The sequence below is a fragment of the Furipterus horrens genome, unplaced genomic scaffold (genome assembly GCF_987537825.1).
Source record: "Furipterus horrens unplaced genomic scaffold, mFurHor1.1.pri manual_scaffold_12, whole genome shotgun sequence".
In the NCBI taxonomy this organism is placed as follows: Eukaryota; Metazoa; Chordata; class Mammalia; order Chiroptera; family Furipteridae; genus Furipterus; species Furipterus horrens.
Window position 1 is genome coordinate 54,087,748 of NW_028327182.1, and position 24,624 is coordinate 54,112,371.

The window sequence follows — 24,624 nt, forward strand, 5'->3', positions numbered from 1 at the left end:
TCTCTTGCAAAGCTGGTTTGGTGGAATGTATTCTTTTAGTCTTCCTTTGTCTGGGAAACTCATTTCACCTTCCATTTTGAATGAGAGCCTTGCTGGGTAAAGTATTCTTTTTGTAGGCCTTTGTTTTTCATTGCTTGGGATATCTTTTGCCATTCCCTTCTGGTTTGTAGTGTTTCTGTTGAGAAATCTGTTGGTAGCCTTATCGGAGCTCCCTTGTATGTTATTTGGTGTTTTTCTCTTGCTGCTTTTAGGATTCTCTCTTTGTCTTTGAATGTTGCCATTTTAATTATGATGTGCCTTGGAGAAAGCCTTTTTGGATTCATTTTCATTGGGACCCTCTATGCTTCCTGGACTTGCGTGATTTTTTCTATCATCAAGTTAGGAAAATTTTCTGTCATAACTTTTTCAATCAGGCTTTCTATCCCTTGTTTTTCTTCTTCTCCTTTTTTTATCCCTATTATCCGAATGTTGTTTTGTCTCATGTTGTCCTGCCGTTCTCTTAAAGCCTCTTTACTCCTTTTCAGTCTTTTTTTTTTTCATTTTTTTGTATGGTTTGGGAATTTCTTCTACTTTGTCCTTTAACTCACTGATCCGGTCCTCTGCTTCATTTAGCCTGCTTTAGATCGATTCTACTGCATTCTTTAGTTCAGAAATTGTATTCTTCATTTCTTCCTGGTTCTTGTTGATAGTTTCTATGTCTTTTTTTTATGCTGGTGTCGTTTTCAGTAAGCTCCTTATAACTTCTCTGGAGCTCTTTATAGCTCTCCTGGAGACTGTTATAATTTTTTTTGAGTTTGTCGAGTTCATTGAGCTTCCTCATTACTATTGTTTTGAATTCTATGTCTGATAGCTTGCTCGCTTCTATGTCGTCTATCCTTCCTTCTGGGAATTCCTCTTTTCTTTCTGGTGGGGTGTTGTTTCTGTTTGGTGGGGTGTTATTCTGCCTACCCATTTTGGGCACTGGTCTTTTTTTCTGCTTCTTAGATTGATCTTTTATTTTCTGCCTTTATGGTATAAACTTCTTGTATACAGTTGTTGAGCTGCTGTGTCCAGTTGACGCCACTTGGAGGGGACCAGTCTGCTTAAGTGATTTCTCCCATAGCACTTGGGATGCTCTCCCAGCTCTTTCTCAAGGGCCAGCACCCAAAACTTATTACAGAGTACCTCCAGTTCATTTTACTGTCCTTTGTCCTCAGCCAGAGGCTAGTGCCTTCCCTCGTGAAGGCCAGGGACGGGTTGACATATTGTGCACCAGGGCAGGTGGGTCCAAGGCAGACTAGTTGCTCTCCTGTTCCGGTGGAGGGGGAGGCTCCTACTCGCCGGTGGATGGGATTGTTGTGGGCCTATTGGAGTGGGTGGCATATTGGTTTCACGCCCACAGGAGCGTGCCCGGGTGGCACCTGGGCGTAGTGGCTGGTGCCTATTGAGGTGGGCCGGAAGTTCCTGAGCGCGGCGGCAGCGGTGTGCGCCTGAGTGCGGCGTTGGGCACACTAGTCTTGCCACCCGCTGGGTCACGCGCCCGGGTGGCACGCGCCTGTTGGAGCTGGCTGGGGTGCTTGTGCACTCGCGCGGTGGCCTGCGCACTAGCCTCACACCTGCTGAGCTGTGCCCTGTGAGTTGGTTTTCTGCCCCTTGGGGCAGAGCCCCGGACACCTGTGCACGGTGGAGGTAGGCGTCTGTGAGCTGTGGCCTCCCGCTTGGCCGTGCAGGAGTAGCGCTTGGGCAAGTGGCGCGGGGTGCCTGCGCATGGTCGCCTGTGTGCCCGGCGGGTTGATGTTGTGCCAGTTGGGGCAGGGCCACAGGCTCCTGAGCATGGTGGAGGTGGGCGTCTGTGCCTGTCCACTGGCACTTTGACTTTATGGCTGTTGAGGCGGGCCTGAGGGGCACCTGGACACGGCAGCCAGCAGCTGGTTGCGTGCCAGGGCCAGTGGACAGGGGCACCTCCCTGTGCGTGCTCGCGCGACCCAGGGGGAGGATTGGGGAGTGGGCGAGTGCACTTCTGCTCCTGCACTCCTCAAGAATCTCATCCCACCCCTAACCTCTCCTCCCCTCTCTGCAGAATACAAGAGAAAAATAAAAAGGAAAAACACTTTCTTACATACACAGGCAGTACGCTGTTTCTTGCCTCTCAGCGCCAGATGTCACCTGGCCCACTCCTGGCTCTGCCAGCGGGCAGAGCCCTGCTCTCCTCCCGATTCCTCTGTGGGGAAGCCTGTGGTCACTAAAAAGTCTTTGTGTACCTCCAGCCGCAGCTCGGGAAGCCACCCCAGTCAGAAGTCCCGTCTCGTCCCTTTCTCCTCTGCTATCCTCACCAAGCAGGTCGCTCCCAGGTGATCTTCTCTGATCCAGCAGTGCCAAGGCTCAACTCCTGCCAGTGTCCAGATGTTAACTGAGATGGTCTGTCTGCAATTAGTCCAAACTACAGACGGGTCTTGGGAGCTAGAAAGCGCAGCCTTTCCTCACTCCTCCGCTATCTTCCCAGCTGATTTCTTTATTTTTCCCATTATAGGCCATCTTCTATTGCTTCTTTGAATGCCTAGTAATATTTGATTGGATGCCAGTTATTGTGAATTTGACTCTTTTGACTGATGAATAATTTTGTATTCCTATAAGTAGTCTTGAGCTTCTTTCTGGGATATAGTGAAGGTATGTAGACACAGCTTGATTCTATTAAATCTTACTTTTAAAATTAGTTCAGTGGAATCAAAGCAGCATTTAGTATAGTTATTTGTTCTATTTTACTGAGGCAAGACCCTTTTGAAGACTCTATCCAATCCTTCTGAATTACGAGGTTTTCAGTCTGTCTGGGAATAGGCCCAATTCAATATGCTGAGTGAATGTGAGGTACTATTCCACCTAATATGTTCCGGTGGTTTTTCTCCCAGACTCAGGTAGTTATATCATATGCATGAACTGATCAGTACCCTTTATAGACAGACCTCTGGGGTTTTCTTTCTTTGTAGTTCTCTCCTTGTGTGCTGACCTGTGAATTCTAGCCATGCTGTCTCCAAAACTCTTAGCTTCCTTTGTTCAACTCAGGGAGTCTGCCAGGCTTCACCTGTGTTCTCCTGTTCTGCTCTATGGCCTGAAAACTATCAAAGCAGTAAGCTGGAGCAATAACAGGGCTCACCTTATTAGTTTCCCATCTCTCAGAGATCACTATCCTGCATGGCTTAACGTCCATTGTCTTGAAAATAGTTGTTTCATATATTTTTGTCTTTTTACTTTTGGTTGCATCAGGTAGGAGGGTAAATTGGGTTCCTGTTATTCCACCTGACTGCTAGTAGGAATCTTAAAATTATGGTATTTTTCTTCATATATTTAATGTTTCTTATTTTCAGGAAAAAAAAGTTGTATTTTAACCATTTATGAATAAGCCGATTTCTATACATGCTTGCTGTGGTTCCCTGTATCTTTTGGCAAAAGATACAGGGAACCACAGCTGTTCAACTAAGGAAGGAACACTGAACACCTTCTGATACCTGCAGCCAGTCTGGGAGCTGCGGGGTCAACCAATGTGTCCTGGAGTCACAGACTGAATTGGAGAGAGTTTTGATTCCAGTGTTGCCACATTCCCTAATTCAGTGACCTTAGGCAAGTTAGTCATGAAGCCACTTTACCTCTCTGCATCGTGGGGACAATATCTTCATCTTCCTCATGGGGTTACTGGGATGACTGAATTGAATAATCTGTATAAGGCTTTTTATGTGCCTGACATGTTGAATTTGCTTAATTGTTAGTTGCTTTTGTTAATAGTAAAAATATAGTAGCCAGATTTTGGAAAACCAAGTCATAGTTTAAATGCATTTAAGAAACAGAAATTTTGAAAGGGATCCTTCATAATATGAATAGGTGCCCCTACTTCCATAGACTCTTTAAAATTTCTTAAATTTTATTTATTGATGAAAGAAAGAGAAAGAGACATTGATTTGTTCTTTCACTTATTTGTACATCCATTGGTTGTTTCTTGTATGTGCTCCGACTGGGGTTTGACCCCACAACCTTGGTGTATTGGGACAATGCTCTAACCAACTGAGCTACCCAGCCAAGACTCCACAGACTCTTAAGGCATTAAAACGGAGAGAGCCTCTGGGACCATATAGTCCTTCTCGCTATTTTATAAACAAAGAAAACCGAGAACTAAAGAAGTATTTACCTGTCCCAAATTTTCTTACTTAATGCTGGCAGCACCTCTTACTGATTATACTAAGATGGGCTATCTTCTTTTGCTTGATCTTGCCTAGGTATGAAAATGTATGTGTGTTGTGAACATACATATTGAAAAGTATTGAGAATTACATAACACACACACACAAGTACCCATCACCAAAACATAACATTGTTTTTAATGAGCAGATCTTAATGCTTTAGCTTTAAGTTTCTCAGTTCCTCATCTTCTTCACAAGTCTCCATCTAAAAATTCAGGTAAGTTCAGGGAGTGCCTATTCAAAGGAGTCCTGTAGGGAATGGAAGGCATGCTTTGTGGTTTATCTCTTGATTATTTTTTGATTTTCAGATAGAGGGTTCTAAAAAATCAAATGAAAATTAAAAGAAGCGTTGAAGATTAGAAAATAATAGCATTTTATAATTTAAACTTTCAGTTTTAATATTGGTGCCTTTATTTGAGATGTTTTAGTTCTTTCTGGTTAGGTTGTTTCTTATGAAAACTCAATAGACCTTATAGAATACTTCTGGCGTACCTTACAGAAGGAAACGGCGGCAGGCGCCCTGCCTGAAAAATCCGGACAAAAGGCGCGGACCTCCGTCCCCGCCGGTCGGCCGCCGGGGTCCTGGCACTGCCGCCCTAATCTGTGCCCTGCCCTGGCATCCCTCCTACGCTTACCCTTTTCCCATGCCTTCTTGCAGTTACGCAGATTATGAAGAAAGGAAGGCAGAAGCCACAGATAAATAGGAATATGATTTGGATAAGGCAGGCAAGGAAAGTGGGAAGGGAACTCTGTGCACTTTGGAATCACCTATGCCCTCTGGGGCCAGGAGACCTCATACAACCACCACCTTGACTCCTGAGAGCTGATCAAGCCCAAGCCTTCCACCCATCCCCCTCTGATCAGAATCAGGGAATCAGGTCCTGGAAGGGGCAGGTGGCTCAGACACCAAGTGGGCCATCTCTACTCCTGTAAAGGAGGAAAGAGGAAGGACATCTCTAAAATCAGAGAAGGAAAACTCTGACTCCAAAAAACCTCCGCTGCCTTGCGGCATACCTCTTCAGGGGAAAGGCTAAGGGAGTAAACCCCGACAGAAAATCCGGAGCCGGAGTCCCTAAGGCGGTTTGACATTGTAGTCAACACCGGCAACTCCTACGGCGCACCTGAAGCCAAGCTGTATTGACTTTGTCTTTCCCTTGGACCCTTCAGCTGCGAAGAGAGGGGGGGTCTGCTGCATGGGCAACAGCAGACCCTCCATATCACCCTGCCCAGGCTCTGTAGCTTCAGTTTCACTGGAGAGGACACTCCAGCGTCATCGCAAGATGTCGACTCAACACGGGAGGAGACAGATACCGGTTATAAGCTCATCCGATTGGCGAAGGAAACGAGCGCCAGGGGTCTCCTCTGACGGTGGGAGAGGTCATCGCACCTCACTGGACAGCTACCGCCCGCCTCAAGCTGGGCAGCCCCAGCCAATTAGGTGCCGTCTCGCCATGGCTCGCCTGCCCCACTGGGTGCGTGGGGATCAGAGAGGCGCCTCTCGAAAAGTGGGCCACAAAACACCCGCACCAGTTAATTCCAAGCAAACAACAAGAAAGAAGCCTCCGGCTCTTAGCCTCGCTAGCTGGAACATCAGGACCATGTGCCCCGGACTTACTGCAGACCTTCCGTGGATCAAGGGTGCCAGGAAAACCGCTGTCATCGATAGGGAACTGGCATGACTAAACATCGACATTGCGGCTCTACAGGAGACCCGGTTGGCCGACAACGGAACTATCAGAGAAACCAACTACACCTTCTACTGGCAAGGGAAGTCTCCGGACCAACCAAGACAGCACAGTGTTGGGTTTGCTGTGAAGAACACGCTTGTTAACTCCATAGAGCCACCCACAGGAGGCACAGAGAGATTACTTACCCTCCGATTGTCAACAACTTTCGGCCCAGTCAGCATTCTTAGCGCGTACGCCCCAACCCTCTGCGCCACCATCGAAGAGAAAGAACAGTTCTACCATGCACTGGACGAAGCGTTATCCAAGATCCCCAGAAGTAACGCTCTCTATCTCCTTGGAGACTTCAACGCAAGAGTAGGAGCCGACCACATGGCCTGGCCCACCTGCCTTGGAAACTTTGGGAGAGGAAAGATCAATGAGAATGGTCAGCGACTGCTTGAGCTTTTGTGTCACCACGGCCTGTGCGTGACAAACACATTCTTCAAGTGCAAAGAGATCCACCAGGTGTCATGGAGGCACCCCCGCTCCCGCCATTGGCACCAGCTTGACCTCGTCATCACCAGAAGAACGGATATTGGCAGCACCCTCCTCACCCGCAGCTACCACAGTGCAGACTGCGACACGGACCATGCCCTCGTGGTAAGCAAGGTGCGCATAATGCTGAAGAGGTTGCACCACTCCAAGATGAAGGGTCGCCCACGCATCAACACCAGTTGTGTCAGCAACCCAGTTAAGACCCAGCAATTCATCAACAAGATGGAAGATGCACTCGGCGAGGGAGTGGCGGCAGATGACATTATCGAATCCAATTGGCCACGTCTCCGCGACGCCATATACAACTCCGCCATTATTGCTTACGGGAAGAAAGAGCGGAAGAACGCTGACTGGTACGAGGTTCACTGGGAAGAAATGGAACCCGTGATCGAGGCTAAGAGGAAGGCCCTACTGGCTTACAAGGTCACACCCACTCCCAGTACACTTCAAGCTCTACGGGCTGCCAGGAACAAAGTCCAGAAGACCGCCCGCCACTGTGCCAACACCTATTGGCTAAACCTGTGCAGAAGCATTCAGGAAGCCGCCGATATAGGCAACGCACGAGGAATGTATGAGGGTATCAAGAAGGCAACAGGCCCAATCCCCTCCAAGATCGCCCCCCTTAAGTCCAAGACAGGTGAGGTCATCACTGACCAGGAACAGCAAATGCGGCGGTGGACCGAGCACTACCTCGAGCTGTACGCAACGAAGAACACCGTAACAGACACTGCTCTTAACGCCATCCCAGACCTACCAGTCATGGAGGAGCTAGACACCCCACCTACTGCGGCAGAGCTCGGCAAAGCCATCGACCGCCTTGCTTGCGGGAAAGCACCAGGAAGCGACGGAATCCCTCCAGAAATCCTAAAGAGCGGGAAACCAGTCCTGCTACAGCCGCTCCACCATCTACTCTGTCTCTGCTGGAAGGAGGGTTACATCCCCCAGGATATGAGAGACGCCAACATTATCACCATGTACAAGAACAAAGGAGACCGCAGCGACTGCAACAACTACCGGGGCATCTCTCTCCTCAGCGTCGTCGGCAAAGTATTCGCCCGGGTCGCTCTTGCCCGCCTGCAGACCCTTGCTTCCCGCGTCTACCCAGAGTCCCAGTGTGGCTTCAGAGCTGGCCGATCAACAGTGGACATGATCTTCTCCCTACGCCAGCTGCAGGAGAAGTGTCACGAGCAGCATAAACCACTCTACCTCGCCTTTATCGACCTCATGAAGGCGTTTGATTTGGTCAGTCGAAGCGGACTCTTCAGCTTGCTACGGAAGATTGGCCGTCCACCACATCTGCTTGCTGTGGTCATGTCCTTTCACGACAACATGCACAGCACGGTGTCCTACAACGGCGCAACCTCTGAGGCCTTCCCAGTCAGCAGCGGAGTAAAGCAGGGCTGCGTCCTCGCGCCTACGCTGTTCGGAATCTTCTTCTCCATGCTCCTCCAATACGCCTTTAAGGACTGCAGCGAGGGTGTCTTCATTCACACCAGATCCGATGGCAAGCTCTACAACCTGGCCCGTCTACGAGCCAAGACCAAAGTCAAAGAGGTGCTCATCCGTGAGATGCTCTTCGCCGACGACGCAGCTTTGACGTCACACTCCGAAGAGGGACTCCAGCAGCTAGTCACTTGCCTTTCCCACGCATGCAAGGAGTTCGGACTAGCCATCAGCCTGACGAAGACGAATGTTATAGCTCAAGGCACGGGGACTCCCCCATGCATCACCATCGACGGGTACACCCTGGAGGTTGTCAACGACTTCACTTACCTCGGGTCCACCATCTCGAGCTCTCTGTCAGTCGACTTGGAGGTCAACCGGAGAATCGCCAGGGCAGCCACAGTTATGGCCAGACTGAACCGGCGAGCGTGGAACAATTCCAGCCTCACTGAGAAAACCAGACTGCGCATCTACCAAGCCTGCGTACTCAGCACTCTCCTCTATGGCAGCGAGACGTGGACCACCTATGCAAGGCACGAAAGGAAACTCAACAGCTTCCACATGAGGTGCCTGCGACGCGTCCTGCATGTCGCCTGGCAGGATAAGGTCCCCAACACCGAGGTGCTGAAGCGAGCCAATATGAGCAGTTTGCATGCAGTTCTTAGCGAGAGACGCCTCAGGTGGCTCGGCCATGTCAAAAGAATGGATGCAGGCCGTATTCCCAAAGACCTCCTCTACGGCGAGCTAGCAGAAAGCAAGAGGATGACAGGGCGCCCAAAACTGCGGTTCAAAGACATCTGCAAAAAGGACATGACACAATGCTCCATCAATCTCAACACATGGGAAGTTCAAGCAGACGACCGCCTAGCCTGGAGGCTCGCGGTCAGGCAAGGTACGTCACGCGCAGAGGCTGCGCGCAACGAGGAGGCGATCCAGAAAAGATCAAGGCGGAAGCAGCGTCAACAGCAGCAACAACGGCCATCTGCCTTCACCTGTAACAAGTGTGGCAGGGATTGTCACTCCCGAGTCGGACTGCACAGCCATTCTCGGCGGTGCAGATAGACTCTCAAGAAGCTACGCCATCGTCTCTTGAGACGGACGGCTGCCGACGACCGACGACGACGATACATGCTTGCTGTATAAATAAGTTTATGAAGATTTGAAGTGGGGTAAAGGGAGTGGGGGCCATAGAAAATAAGTGACTAAGTTTCCTTTCTTCCCAGAAGCTTTGATTTGCTCTTTGGTAGGTTGTTGTTCTGCTCCCTTATTAGTCAGAGTTCCCTGGTTTCTTTTGGAAAGAAATTCTTTAAATGAGTTATATGACTGTGCCATTCAAAATGTATAGAAGATGTTATAATTAAAATGTCATGGTCTTTATGTTTTAAACTATATTATTAAAATATTGACAGTGAAACAGTACAGAGGAAACATGAGGGGATTTACCTCACAATATTAAAATGTATTTAATTAAACCTATAATTACAGTATTGAAGAACTGATGTTAAAGTAGATGTAAACTAATGTATCAAAATAGAATGTCCATTGACAGACTTATCAATGTATTTTAAACATTTCTCACCAAGGAATTATTTCTAACGATGGGTCATGTAGTAGATGGGGTTGGTACAATTGAACAGACAACTCATTGAAAAACATTAAAGTTGGATCTTCTCCTTATATTTTATCCCACATATATTCCAGATAGGTTAAAAATATCTAAAAATACTAGAAGAAAATATATTCTTGAGAAGTAGAGGGCCTTTCTAAGTATGACACAGAGTTCATATTCTTACTGTATAAAGACTACTCATAAAATAGTAAGAGAAAGATGAATACCCCACTAGAAAAATGAACAGAGGACAAGGTTAGGTTATTAAAATTAGGGGCAAAAATATAAATGTTTGCCAAGTATTTATTTTTAAAATGCTCTATTTCATAATGGTGAAAATAAAATAATACTAGTAATTGTAACTATATTGTGTATTTCTCTTTCCAGATTTCTTCAGAACTTTCAGCAGGTTAGCTAAAATAATCCTTTGAAAGGCAAACCTATATATTATCATTTTATTTTACTTTAAAGTATATTTTATTGATTATGCTGTTAGCATGGTCCCATTTTATTTTTTTTTACATTTTCCCCCCTCTCCCATGTAGCCCCCTTCAGCAATCCCCCACCTCTTAGTTCATGTCCATGGGTTGTGTATGTAAGTTCTTTGGTTTCACCTTTTTCTATACTATTCTTAACTTCCCCCTGTCTATTTTGTACCAACCAATTATGAGTCTTAATTCTTGCACCATTTCCCATTTCTCCCACTTCCCCCTCCCAACTGATAAACCTACAAATGATACCCATACCTATGATTCTGTTTCTATTCTGGTTTGCTTAGTTGGGTTTTGTTTTTATTTTTTAGATTCAGCTGTTGCTAGTTGTGAATTTGTTGTTATTTTAATGTTCATGGTTTTGATCTTCTTTTTCTTAAACAAGTCTCTTTAACATTTCATATAGTACGGGCTTGGTGATGATGAGCTCCTTTAGCTTTACCTCATCTGGAAGCACGTTATCTGCCCTTCCTTTCTAAATGATAGCTTTGCTGGATAGAGTAATCTTAGTTGTAGGTCTTTGCTTTTCATCACTTTGAGTACTTCTTGCCAGTCCCTTCTTGCCTGCAAAGTTTCTTTTGAGAAATCAGCTGATAGTCTTATGGGAACTCCTTTGTTAGGTAACTCTCTGCTTTTCTCTTCCTGCTTTTAAGATTTTTCTCTTTAGCCTTTGGCATTTTAATTATGATGTGCCGTGGTATGGTCCTCTTTGGGTCCAACTTGTTTGCGACTCTCTGTCCTTCCTGGACTTGCATGTCCATTTTCTTCACCAAGTTAGGGGAGTTTTCCTCCATTATAGTTTTCAAATAAGTTTTCGATTCCTTGCTTTTCCTCTTCCCCTTTGGCATCCCTGTGATTTGGATGTTGGTACTTTTAGAGATGTCCCAGAATCCTCTTAAATGCTCTTCATTTTTTGAATTCTTGTTTCTTCATTTTGTTCTGGTTGAATGTTTACTTCTTTACATTCCAAATTGTTGATTTAAATCCTGGGTTCCTTCCCATCACTCTTGGTTCCCTGTATATATTTCTTTATTTCACCTTGTATAACCTTCACTTACTTCCTTTATTTGTGGCAGTACTCAATCATTTCTTTCAGCATCCTTATTACCAGTGTTTTGAACTCTGTGACTGACAGGGTGGCTATCTGTATTTTGTTTAGTTCTTTTTCTTTTTCTTTCATATGGAAAAGCAGCTTGGGTGGGCCCGTAAGTTGAGTGGGGCAGAATTCTCTGAGGGTCTCGAAGGTGGGTCAAACAATGTTAGCCAGGTTGATGTAGTCTCAGGGCACTAGGTTGTCAGCTCTGTGGAGAGAGGGTTTGGAAAAGAGACAGTGGCCTATACTGGCCTTCATGCCAGACACTTCATTTTCTCCATATATACCACTCGTGCATTTTCAGCTGTTATCCTGGTGCTGGAGCTCAGAGGGAGTGAGTCTGAGTAGGTGAGTCCATGTGTGGGCTCTTTAAGAGGAACTGCTTGGGGCTCTAGCAGTTTCTTCTACCGACTCAATCTCTGCTGGTTTTTGTGGCCAGAAGTTTTGGGAACTTATCTTCCTGGCACTGGAACTCTGCCCTGGGGTCCTGGTGTGGGGCTGGGTCTCCTCTCTCCTGAGATATCCCTCTCATATTTTTATCTACCACATGTTGGTGAGAGACCAGCCAGTTCCACGTCTGTACCCCTTGTGCTTATCTTGACGGGTATGGTTTCTTTAATTTCTTAGTTGTCAGCTTGATTTCTGACAGTTCTGGCTGATGGTGGTCCTATATTTTAGTTACAATTTTGATATGGTTGTGAGACAAGGCATGCCATGTCTGCCTGTGTCACCATCTTGACCAGATCCTCTCATCATTTTATTAATGTGACAACTGAGACAGGACATGAAGAACCTTGCCCAAGTAGTTGATTGAATAAGATTATAACTCAGGCCATCTGACTCAGAGTTCTGTTCCTCATTACTTCTTCAAGAAATAAATTAAAATGGCCTAAAACCCCACTGCACCTTCAAACTGGTAATTTGCTCCAAATTACATCACTCCTAAGCAATAGAATTGTTTAAATTTTAGAAAGAAAAACCATATGAATAGAAGAAAATCAGGGTAAAGGAAATTAGAAGAACAACAAAGCAAATGTCTTAATTTTACAAATTCACCATTTCTTTTCAGAATATTTAAAAGATGCTTCAAAGAAGATGAAAACTGGGCTTATGTTTGTAAAATTAGTTAACCCATGTTCAGGTAAGCTCTTTTCCTCTCCTCTTCCCTTCCTTCTGATAATAGTAACTTGAACTTTTTTTAATACTACAGCTCATTTGCCTTTGTATATTTGTTCTAACTGAATAGCTTTTAAAATGGGGACAGACATAACCTAGATTAAATGTGTGTCCCAGAACTCTACAGTACTTTCTCAGATAAAATGTGTTTTTCTCCTAGTTTTACAAGAGTTTTATCAAGTAATTCTAAATGTAATTAAATTAATATCTCTCATTTCACATTGAAACATCATTAAATGAGAAGCGTTTGAAGTTGATGATTCAGACATTTATTAAAACATTTTGCAGAAATCCAACTTGATATGTATTTTACTCATGCTGTTGCACACTGAACAGCATTGCTGGTTAATAAGTCATTGGCGTCAATAAATTTAGTGCTATGAAGATTAAAATCTGTAGGACACTACAAAAACATAGACTGCATGTTTGGCCCAAAATTGCACTAAATTTTATCAGTGAAAATGTATTTTGTTTGAAATAAGTAATGTTTTCTATCAAATAAAACTAAAAATAGCTACCATTACATCTCTCGTTTCACATATAAGTATAATTTCATGTGATGGTTTTCCAATTTTATTTGGAATGCATGTTTAAAGAGTTTGAAGTTTCCCGCTTTCTAGGAATTTCATTTATCTGTGTTCAGACACAGAGCGCGGGTGCATTGTTAAGTGATAATTAGATTGAGGCCAATAAGTGCAGTGTTATTCAAGTTGTTTACTCTTAGATTTCAGTGAAACCTAGATTAAATGTATGTCCCAGAACTCTACAGTACTTTCTCAGATAAAATGTGTTTTTCTCCTAGTTTTACAAGGGTTTTTCAAGTAATTCTAAATGTAATTAATATAATATCTCTCGTTTCACATTGAAACATCATTAAATAAGAAGCGTTCGGAAAAAAAAAATGGGGACAGACTTATAAATGGAAAGCAGGGTGACAGCCAGTGGCAGGGGTAGGCTAAGGGGCGGAGGGATTGAGCAAAAAGAAAAAGGACTCATGTACTTGAACAACAGTGTGGTGATTGCTGAGGGTAGCAGGATATATGGGGACTAAAAGGTAATGTAAAAAATACAATTAAGATTAAATTTTTTAAAATGTACAATGGCATTATAAGGTGACAAAAAGTACGCTAATAACATTACTAGTCATCTCAGGTGATTCACTCAACCTAAACATTTTATTTATTCTTATAATTTTAATCCATAGATTTGTTTATTTATCAGAAATGATGGCAAAACAAAGTAGTGTGTTTAATTTCTCTAAAACGGATTTATTTTTATTTTTTGGCTTACTTAAGCTAACTTTTCTTAGTAGTTAGTTGCCTCTAAATTAATACAAACAATCATGGGGTGGGGGGGTAAAAAAGAAAAGAAGGCTTTTATGTGACATGCCAAGATCATGAGTGGTTTTATTTTTAGCTGACCAGAAAGTAGTATATTTTTTTCCTGTCAAGGTATGAGTTTTTTGTATTAAAAGCTTTGTATGTTAAAAAGATATATTTTATCAGAAGTAATTTTATTTTAACTATATTCAGTGTATTTTCTGTTTTGTCTTTTAATTTTAGGCAAAAATTAATAAAATATACTGCAAATATGTAGTAATATTGATATTTATCTCAATATGGAATTTTTTATTAATGTATAAGATTTATGTTAAAAGTTTATTGTTAATTTTATAAGATTTTTTATTAGATACTTAGAAAATTAGAGCATTCTCCTGTTGACTATAATGCTGAATAGTAAAAGCAAGGAAAGATGGTGCATAGTGCCTTCTCGTTATTATTGTTGGGAAGATATAAAATATAAGCAACAAGAGGAAAACAATTTTAGCTCCCTCCAGTTTTCTTTTTCTCAAAATAAAATTGAATGTAATTTGTTCACTATATTATTTGGAGCTCCTACTTATACATCAGACTAAGTTGAGTTGAGAAACATTTTTTCAAGACAAGTTTTAGGTAGCAGCACAGGTTCTAGAGCATTTAACAAAAGTAGAAGTACAGAAATTTCAGGCTCCTTCTAAAATTTCTTTTTTACCTAAATGTCCATAGACAACAGAGGTTCAAACGTTTGTACTTGCTACATTAACTATAGAAAAAATAAAGACTAACATTTGCTGAGCGTTTACTCTGTGCCAAGTACTGTTTAAGAATTTTGCATGTATTTTCTTTTTAATCCTTATAAAAATCCTGTGAGGTAGGTTCACTATCGCTCCCATTTTACAGATATTGAAACAGGTACAGAAAGTTTTATATAACTTACCCAAGAGCACAAGCCCGGCATGTGGTAGTGATAGATTCAAAACCCTTGATTTCTCTGTTTAGAATAAAAAAGAAATTCATGCCTTTTTCATTCAGAGCTGGCCTTCAGGGTCTATAGGCTCTTTCTATCTTGGCCCCTGTGTGTGGGTAGCCGCACCCTGTCATGGAGTCTGAGATCAACATGCCAGCTCAATTCATCTGGATGAAACATTAGGTTTCAGTACTTTAAAAGTGGGTTTTCCCTCCTGGTCTGATGGAGGATTCAGTAAGAGGCTTTGAAACAGTTAAGATAAATAATTTGCCTTTTATTATTTATAGAGCTGGAAAACAAGCATCTGTATATAATAGCTTTCCTTGGAGTTAGTTTGTATAGAATATATATCTATATATATTTATGTTTCTGTTTATAGTAGGAACATTCCTAAGAACTATTGGATAGTCTTGATTTTTTGTGTGTGAAAACTTACAAATAAACAACAGATTTGTCTTAACAGGGGAAGGAGCCCTTTACTTGTTCAATATGTGTTTACAGCAGCTATTTGAAATAAAAGTCTTCAAGGAAAAACACCATTCTTGGTTGATAAATCAGTCAGTTCAGTCAGGTAAGTGACTTGTGTATATTTTTCCATTAGCTGAACAACATACTCTAGCTTTCCCATCCTTCACAGACATATGGGTCTGTTCTCCTGGCATGGAGTCTAGTCAGTAGTTTTTTTCTTCCTTGAAATTACAGCAGAGTTTGGTCAAAGAAAGGAAAGATAATTTGAGAAAGTTTATGTCAATACCTATGTATCATAGATGGTAGGAAATTTTTTAACTAACAACTTTAAACACTGAACATTATTTTCAGAAGGCAAATTATCTTTGTACCGTGGAATGCACATTGTGTTGACTAGAAACTCTTTTATTAGCCACATTTGAGGATTTTCAAGTTTTTAATAACTTGTTTCCTTGAAAAGAGATAGCTGATATAGCTTCTAAAATAGAATAGAATATGACAAATTTTTTTAATGCTTTGTTATATAAATTAATACTGCCACCCTCCCCCCAAACACACACATACCCCCAACACCAAAGTTCTATTTCTTTTAATGTTCTTTAATTTGGAGTAGTGTTGACTCAAGGAAAAAAGGATACCACATGTTTTTCTGATGGTTCTGAGAGGGAGGGTGTTGGGGGGGAGAAGGTAGGGTATTAAGTTGAGGCACTCTGCATTCCCTCTGACTGTTCTTTCACTATTTCCAGAGAGTGCTGTTTTCTTTTGACTGTGTATATGGCTACTTCATGCTAAGGTACAAAGGTCACTTGCCTTTCTTCTAAGACACTCCAGAAGGAGGGTTTCATGGTACCAATAAATTTCATATACCTATGTGTATGAGAAGAATTAAAGTGGTTTTAGTTGCCAAAATGCAATGGTAGTCTATGTATATTCTGGTATTCCCTTCTGTTATTGCTACTATGCTTGTTCATTTCACAGTATGTGAGAGTTTCAGCTTTTAATGTAATACATACACTTATAGTTGGGTCTAGCTAGTAGACATAGTAATATCCAGATGGAACTGGAAAATACTGATTATCTCTCCTGACAGAGTTGGTACCTGCTTACCCACAGTTTTTTTGTTCTTTGTTTTTTTTCTTTTGTTTATTTTTTTTCTTAGTATAATAGTTTGAGGTTCACTGCAAAGTACCTGCTTTTTTCATTATTGTACTTTTGTAAAACTTAACCTTAAAGAGCTGTTTAGAATGGCCACCAGGATATTGTTTTCAAACCTAGAAACCTATTCCTAATTTTTGAATGTAAAGGATGTCTTATATAAAATGAACTTAGAGAACCTGATAGGTTATTTTTATAAATTTCTCTTCTACTTTTAAAAAAAGTTGCCTTGGCTGGTGTGGCCCAGTTGGTTGGAGCATCATCCCATAACTTGAAGGTTGCAGGTTTGATTACTGGTCAGGGCACATACATAGGTTACAAGTTCTATCCCTGGACCAGGCGCGTATGGGAAGCAACCAATGATGAATGCTTCTCTCTCTCTCACATCAATGTTTCTCTCTTCCTTCCTCTCTCCCCTCCTCTCTCTAAAAGTAATGAAAAAATGTCTTCGGGTGAAGATAAAAAAAAGTCAACTAATATCATAATATGAGATTACTTAATTTTTTTCTTACTATGAAATGGATCCATATATATAATTTAGGGTTAGAATTTCTAGGCTGTATAGTTGGATTGGTCTGTTAGAGAATAAAAGTAAATAAACACATTTCCTGGAACAAAGGTAATAAATATGGAGATAAATGAATTGTGTATTGTTTCATCTGATGAAATTCCTCTTCTGATTCATTTTTGTGGAAGGGGAAAATCTGAAAGAGGATATTGGGAAGGAAGTGTGATAGAGGAAAGAAAAGCGGGCAGTACTTAGGTTAGTTTATTTGAGTTGCCTTTTTCCTTTTAGCCTGGAGAGCACAATTAATCTTCAGAGTTTCCAGTTTCTTATGTGCAGTCTTATTAGACTCCTGACCTCTTGCCTTTTTCTTTGGGGTAGGATCTGGGATGGTAACAGCCTTCTGAGCTTTAAGTCATTAGTAAGTCAGAGCTGTGAGCCCATAGACCATAGAAGGAGCTATGCAGAGAGAAAATACCATTGCTATCCCATGGCTTTGTCCTCAAAAGCACAGGAAATTGCATTTTACTGTAGCTTTACAGATGGTCTTATATAGGTTTCCTGTGTTTGCATGGTTAATATTCTGTTCGTATTTCCCCCAATCCTTGCCTTTCTGGGGCAGTTAAAAGTTATTTCTAGCTCAGGATATCAAAGAGACTGCACCACTGAAACTCCCAGACCTTCGATAAAGAATATTACACCACAAAGGAGGGAAGTCAAAGCAGACTAACCCCCCCAAAATAAATAAATAAATAAATAAATAAATAAAAACAAAAAGAATCCAACATGGTAAGACGCAAAAATAACCCCTCAATGAAAAGAAAAGAGGAATCCTCAGAAAGAGAGATAGACGAAATAGACATAGCCCAAATGTCAGACATGGAATTCAAAACAATGGTGGTAAAGAAGCTCAATATACTCGACATCCTTAAAATCAACTATGACAACCTTCAAGGAAGTTACCAGCAGCTCCAAGAAAATTACAGGGAACTGGCAGAGAACTACACCAGCATAAAAAAAGACATAGAAATTGTTAACAGGAACCAGGAAGAACTTAAGAATACAATCTCTGAACTGAAAAACACAGTAGAATCAGTCAAAAGCAGACTTAACGAAGCAGAGGATCGGATTAGTGAGTTAGAAGATAATGTAGAGAAAAACTCCCAGACAATACAGCAAAATGAAAAACGATTGAAAAAATATGAACAAGATGTAAGGGAATTACAGGATAGCATTAGGAAAAATAATTTAAGGATCATCGGAATACAAGAGGGAGAAGAAAAGGAACATGGAATTGAAAATCTGATAGGAGAAATAGTGACAGAAAATTTTCCGAACCTGATGAGAGGAAAAGCTATGCAAGTCCAAGAAGCACTGAGAGTTCCAATCAAGAGGAACCCCCAAAAACCCACTCCAAGGCACATCATAGTTAAAATGGCAACATTCCAAGACAAAGAGAGAATCCTAAAAGCAGCAAGAGAAAAGCAGCAAATAACATACAAGGGAGCTCCGATAAGGCTATCAACTGATTTCTCAACAGAAACATTACAAGCCAGAAGGGAATGGTCAAAAATATTTCAAGCAATGAAAAACAAAGGCCTACAACCAAGAATACTCTACCCAGCAAGGCTCTCATTCAAAATAGAAGGTGAAATAAGGAGTCTCTCAGACAAAGGAAGACTGAAAGAATACATCTCCACCAAACCAGCATTGCAAGATATGCTAAAGGGACTGTTCTAAGAAAAAAAGAAGAAAACAACAAGAGAGGAGAGGAACAGAGGTACAAAGGGAAATGAATAAATACACGTCAATAATAACCTTAAATGTAAATGGATTAAATGCTCCAATTAAAAGACATAGGGTAACGGAATGGATAAGAAAACAGAACCCACATATTTGCTGTCTACAAGAAACACACCTCAAAACAAAAGATTTACACAGACTGAAAGTAAAGGGATATAAAAAAATATTCCAAGCAAACGGACCGGAAAAAAAAGCCGGGGTAGCAGTTCTCATATCAGACAAAATGGATTTCAAAGCAAGGACAATAAAAAGAGACAAAGAAGGACACTTCATAATACTTAAAGGAACAATCCATCAAGAAGATATGACTTTGATAAACATATATGCACCCAACATAGGAGCACCCAAATACATAAAGCAAATACTAGAAGACCACAAAAAGGATATCAACAACAACACACTCATAGTAGGGGACTTCAACACTCCATTATCAACAATAGACAGATCATCCAAGCAAAGAAACACCAAGGATATACAGGCATTGAACAACACACTAAACCACATGGATCTAACTGATATATATAGAACTTTTCACCCCAAAGAAGCAAAATATACATTCTTTTCAAGTGCACATGGGACATTTTCAAAGATAGACCACATGATAGGTCACAAAACAAGCCTCAACAAATTAAATTGAAATCATATCAAGCATCTTTTCAGACCACAATGCCCTGAAACTAGAAATCAACCTCAGAGAAAAAAATCAAAGACACCCAAACTCATGGAGATTGAATAACATGCTATTAAATAATGAATGGGTTAACAATGACATCAAAGAAGAAATCAAGAAATTTCTAGAAACTAATGATAATGAGCACACAACAACCCAAAACCTGTGGGACACAGCAAAAGCAGTCATGAGAGGGAAGTTTATAGCAATACAGGCATATCTGAAAAGGCTAGAAGAATCTCAAATAAAAAACCTAACCACAATGCTACAAGAACTAGAACAACAACAACAAACAAAGCCTAGGGCAAGAAGAAGGAATGAAATCATCAAGATCAGAGCAGAACTAAATGACATAGAGACTAAACAAACAATCCAAAAGATCAACAAAACTAGGAGCTGGTTCTTCGAAAAAATCAACAAAATCGACAAGCCTCTAGCCAGTCTAATCAAGAAAAAAAGAGAGAAGACACAAATAAACAAAATCAGAAATGAAAGAGGAGAAATCACGACTGATACCTCAGAAATACAAATGATAGTTAGAAATTACTTCAGACAACTGTATGACAAGAAATTTGACAATCTAGAAGAAATGGACAAATTTCTAGAAACATACAACCTTCCAAAACTAAATCAAGAAGAAGTGGAAAGTCTCAACAAACCAATAACAAAAAAGGAAATTGAAACAGTAATCCAAAATCTCCCTGCACACAAAAGCCCTGGACCGGATGGCTTCACAGGCGAATTCTACAAAACATTCAGGGAAGAACTAACTCCTATCCTCCTCAAACTGTTCCAAAAAATCCAAGAAGAGGGGAAAATCCCAAACTCCTTCTATGAAGCCAGTATTATCCTAATCCCCAAACCAGGTCAAGACACAACAAAGAAAGAAAACTACAGGCCAATATCACTGATGAACATCGATGCTAAAATCCTCAATAAAATATTGGCAAACAGGATCCAGCAATACATCAAAAAGATCATACATCATGATCAAGTGGGCTTCATTCCAGGGATGCAAGGATGGTTTAATATTCGCAAATCAATAAATATAATACATCACCTAAACAGAATGAAAGACAAAAATCACATGATCATATCAATAGATGCAGAAAAAGCATTTGATAAAGTACAACACCCATTTATGATGAAAACACTCAGCAAAATGGGAATAAAGGGAGCATATCTTAACATAATTAAGGCTATATATGAGAAGCCTGGGGCCAACATCATACTCAATGGACAAAAACTGAAAGCATTCCCCCTGAACTCAGGAACGAGACAAGGTTGTCCACTCTCTCCACTCCTTTTCAACATAGTGTTGGAAGTCCTAGCCACAGCAATCAGACAAGAAAAAGAAATAAAAGGCATCCAAATTGGGAAAGAGGAAGTGAAACTTTCATTATATGCAGATGACATGATAGTATACCTAGAAAATCCTATAAACTCCACTAAAAGACTACTCAATATAATAAGTGAATTTGACAAAATCGCAGGGTACAAAATAAATATACAGAAATCTAAGGCATTTCTGTACATACACCAACAATAAAATAGCAGAGACAGAGACAAAAAAGAAAATACCATTTACTATAGCAACAAGAAAAATAAAGTACCTAGGAGTAAACTTAACCAAAGAGATAAAAGACCTGTACTCTGAAAATTACATAACATTGAAGAAAGAAATTAAGGAAGAAACAAATAAATGGAAGCAAATACCATGTTCTTGGATGGGAAGAATCAACATCATCAAAATGGCCATACTACCCAAAGCAATTTACAAATTCAATGCAATCCCTATTAAAATACCCATGACATATTTCACAGACCTAGAACAAATACTCCATAAATTCATATGGAACCAAAAAAGACCCCGAATAGCAAAAGCAATCTTGAGACAGAAGAACACAGCAGGAGGAATCACAACACCAAATATCAAACAATACTACAAAGCCACTGTAATCAAAACAGTATGGTACTGGCATAAGAACAGACATATAGATCAGTGGAACAGAATAGAGAGTCCAGAAATAAACCCAGGCCTCTATGGTCAACTAATCTTTGATAAAGGAGGAAGGAACATAAAATGGAGTGAGAAGAGCCTCTTTAACAAATGGTGCTGGGAGAACTGGATAGGGACCTGCAAAAAAATGAAACTAGACCACCAACTTACACCACACACGAGAATAAACTCAAGATGGATCAAAGACTTAAATGTAAGCCGTGACACCATAAAAGTCCTAGAGGAAAACATAGGCAAGAAAATATCAGATATCTCACGTAACAATCTCTTCACGGATACATCTCCTAAAGCAAGAGAAATAAAGGAAAAAATAAATAAATGGGATTACATCAAACTGAAGAGTTTCTGCTCAGCAAAAGAAAACATCAGCAAGATGAAAAGGAAACCAACCATATGGGAAAACATATTTGCCAATGACATCACAGACAGGGGACTGATTTCCAAAATATATAAAGAGCTGATACGACTCAACATCAAGAAAACAAACAACCCAATTAAAAATGGGCAAGGGACCTGAACAAACACTTCTCCGAAGAGGACATACAGAAGGTCCATAGACACATGAAAAAATGCTCAACATCATTAGCCATCAGGGAGATGCAAATAAAAACCACAATGAGATACCATTTTACACCAGTCAGAATGGCCATCATCAACAAATCAACAAGCAACAAGTGCTGGCGAGGATGTGGAGAAACGGGAACCCTACTGCACTGTTGGTGGGAATGCAGACTGGTGCAGCCACTATGGAGAACAGTATGGAATTACCTCAAAAGATTAAAAATGGAACTGCCTTTTGAACCAATGACTCCACTACTAGGATTATACCCGAAGAATCTTGAAACCCCAATTCAAAAGAACTTATGCACCCCTATGTTCATTGCAGCACTGTTTACAATAGCTAAGTGCTGGAAACAACCTAAGTGCCCATCTGTAGATGAATGGATCAAAAAACTGTGGTACATTTACACAATGGAATACTATGTAGCAGAAAGAAAGAAGGAACTCCTGCCATTTGCAACAACATGGATGGAACTAGAGAGAATTATGCTTAGTGAAATAAGCCAGGCAAAGAAAGAAAAATACCATATGATATCACCTAATACAGGAAACTAAAGAACAACACAAACAAAGGAACTAAATAGAACAAAGAGCAGAATAGCAGTCAATAGGGGGGAGGGGAGAGGGAGAGAAGGGGGATAAGTAAGGGAAGGGTTTAATTAAAGAGCCTGTATGAAAGACTCATGGACATGGACAACGAGGAGGGATATGATTGTGGGAGAGGGGGTGGGTTGGGTGGGGGAGAGAAATTGGGGGAAAAGGGGACAAGTGTAATTGAAAAACCAAAATAAAAAAATTAAAAAAAAAATAGTTATTTCTAAAGAGAAATGAAAAGTTAAACATTGATTTCAGTGTCTTGAGTCTCATCTACGTACAGGGATTTGAAGCTCTTTGGAGTAAAATCTTATGGACCACATTCTGCCTTTTGAGAGAATCTCATGGAATCTTGGGCCTGTGTAAGAACTCTGTATTTGGAAATTCACATATAGTTTTTAATGAATTGTTTCCACATTTTGGATTAAGATGAAATGACTCAGTTCTATCTTTTCAGATATTAATTCCATTTGTTCTCTTTTTAATCTATAGGAGGTCTTCTCCACTTTGTCACACCCATGGACCCTCTATTTCTACTCCTTCACTACCTTATAAAGGCTGACAAAGAGGTGAGTCTCCACCCTGGCCTGTGTGGCTCAGTTGGTTGGAGCATCATCCCTGGACACCAAAAAGTTGTGGGTTCAATTCCCAGTCAGGGCATATACCTAGGTTGCAGGGTTCCATTCCTGGTTGGGGTGCATATGGGAGGCAACTAATAGATGTTTTTTCTCTCTCTTTCTTTGTTCAATAAACATTTTAAAAGGTTTTTTTTTAAAGAGTTGAGTTTCCTAGTTTGGGATAATAACAGTGAGGAAGCAGAATATGTCATTTTTTCTTGATCTCCTCTCTCCTTTCAATGATCCAAATGTAGATGCCCCACAGTCAGGTTTAAATTGGTATAGAACACATGTGTCAGATGTGCTGGTATGGATTACCGTGGGCTGAGAACCACCACCTGAATATTGGACTGTCTTACTCGTGATGTCTGAAAATTACCTAACCCTCTATGCTGTGTGCTTTACTTGTTTGACACAGCCTCACAATGAAAGATTTTATCATTAAGTACTCATTGCTTTTGAAATATAATACAGATTTTAAGAAATTGATCTCAGGTTTTAAAAGAAGAAAGAAGATTAATATATTTTTATTTTCTTATTTGTGAGAGACTGTAAAATAGGTAAACTGGGGACAAATCTAGTAAAAAGCTCATTAATGAAGAAGCTCAAGTTGAGTCTTAATGAATTACAATAGATAAAATTTACCTTTGTAATATAAAGACAAATTTTATTAATAGTAAAAATTTCAACCAGAGGTCCTAAAATGTTTTGGTCTCAGGATACCTTTACACTCTTGAAAATTATTAAGGACCCCAAAGAGCTTTTTGTTCCTGTGGGTTTTATCTATCAATATTTACCACATTAGAAACTAAAATTGAGAAATTTAGAAAATAATTTTATTAATTTATTTTAAAATAAAAATAACAAACACAGAACATACTAACATAAATAACACATTTTCAATGAAACAAACAATAAAATTCAGTGATGAGCATGGCATTGTTTTATGTTTTTTCAAGTCTCTTTGATGTGTGGCTTAATAGCAGCAACTGGATTCTAGTATCTGCTTCTGCATTCAGTCTGTTTCCATATATTTTTTTGGTGGAAGTAAGTATATGAAGAATATGCAGCCTAACCTAGATGGGTAGTCAGAAAAGAGAGGAATAGTATAATAGCCTTTTCAGACAGCTGTGGATATTATTCTTCTTTGGTACTATTCCCAAAATCAGCAAGGCATACTTTCTTAAAATTCAGTTGCAGTATGGAATCTGAAACCCTGTTAATGAACTCTCCATACATTGTTACATTAAAATCTATTGGTCTATCTTGCACTGAGAATGGATCTTTTATCCATGTGTAATTTGGAAAGTATTGTTTCACTAAATTATGCTGATTTTCTAAATGTTGACATTTATCTCATTACATACACACACTGACCTTTGTTGATATCATCTCTTAGGGGAAGCTGTCATAATGGCGGGTACAAATTTCCTACCATTTTAATTTTTGCTTGAAAGTTAAAATTTTATTATTGGCTACAAGTACTGTCAATACTTCCTTGAAGTGACAGGTTCATTTCACTTATGCTCTGCCACATATCCAAGTCTGAAACACCATAGTTCATAGTGGTTTCTTTTTTCAGGTAAAAAATGGCATCTGTGGAAAAAATAGCTAGTTCAGCTGGCAGCTCAACACAAATGTTTTCCTTGAGATAGTCCTGCGCCTTCACAGGTGCCTGAAGCACTTTAGCAACACTTTACTTT

The 24,624-nt window shown here is 40.6% G+C and overlaps 1 protein-coding gene across 5 annotated transcripts in view; it reads left to right on the plus strand.

Moving 5' to 3' along the window:
- RNASEH2B (ribonuclease H2 subunit B) overlaps positions 1-24,624 on the plus strand; it is a 93,658-nt gene that overhangs the window by 14,877 nt on the left and 54,157 nt on the right. For all 5 annotated transcript variants that reach the window (XM_090258187.1, XM_090258182.1, XM_090258184.1 and 2 more), the window contains exons 2-4: positions 12,136-12,207; positions 14,992-15,099; positions 22,797-22,873. In XM_090258187.1, coding sequence (XP_090114313.1) covers positions 12,136-12,207; positions 14,992-15,099; positions 22,797-22,873 — 257 coding nt within the window. The remainder of the gene's footprint in view (positions 1-12,135; positions 12,208-14,991; positions 15,100-22,796; positions 22,874-24,624) is intronic.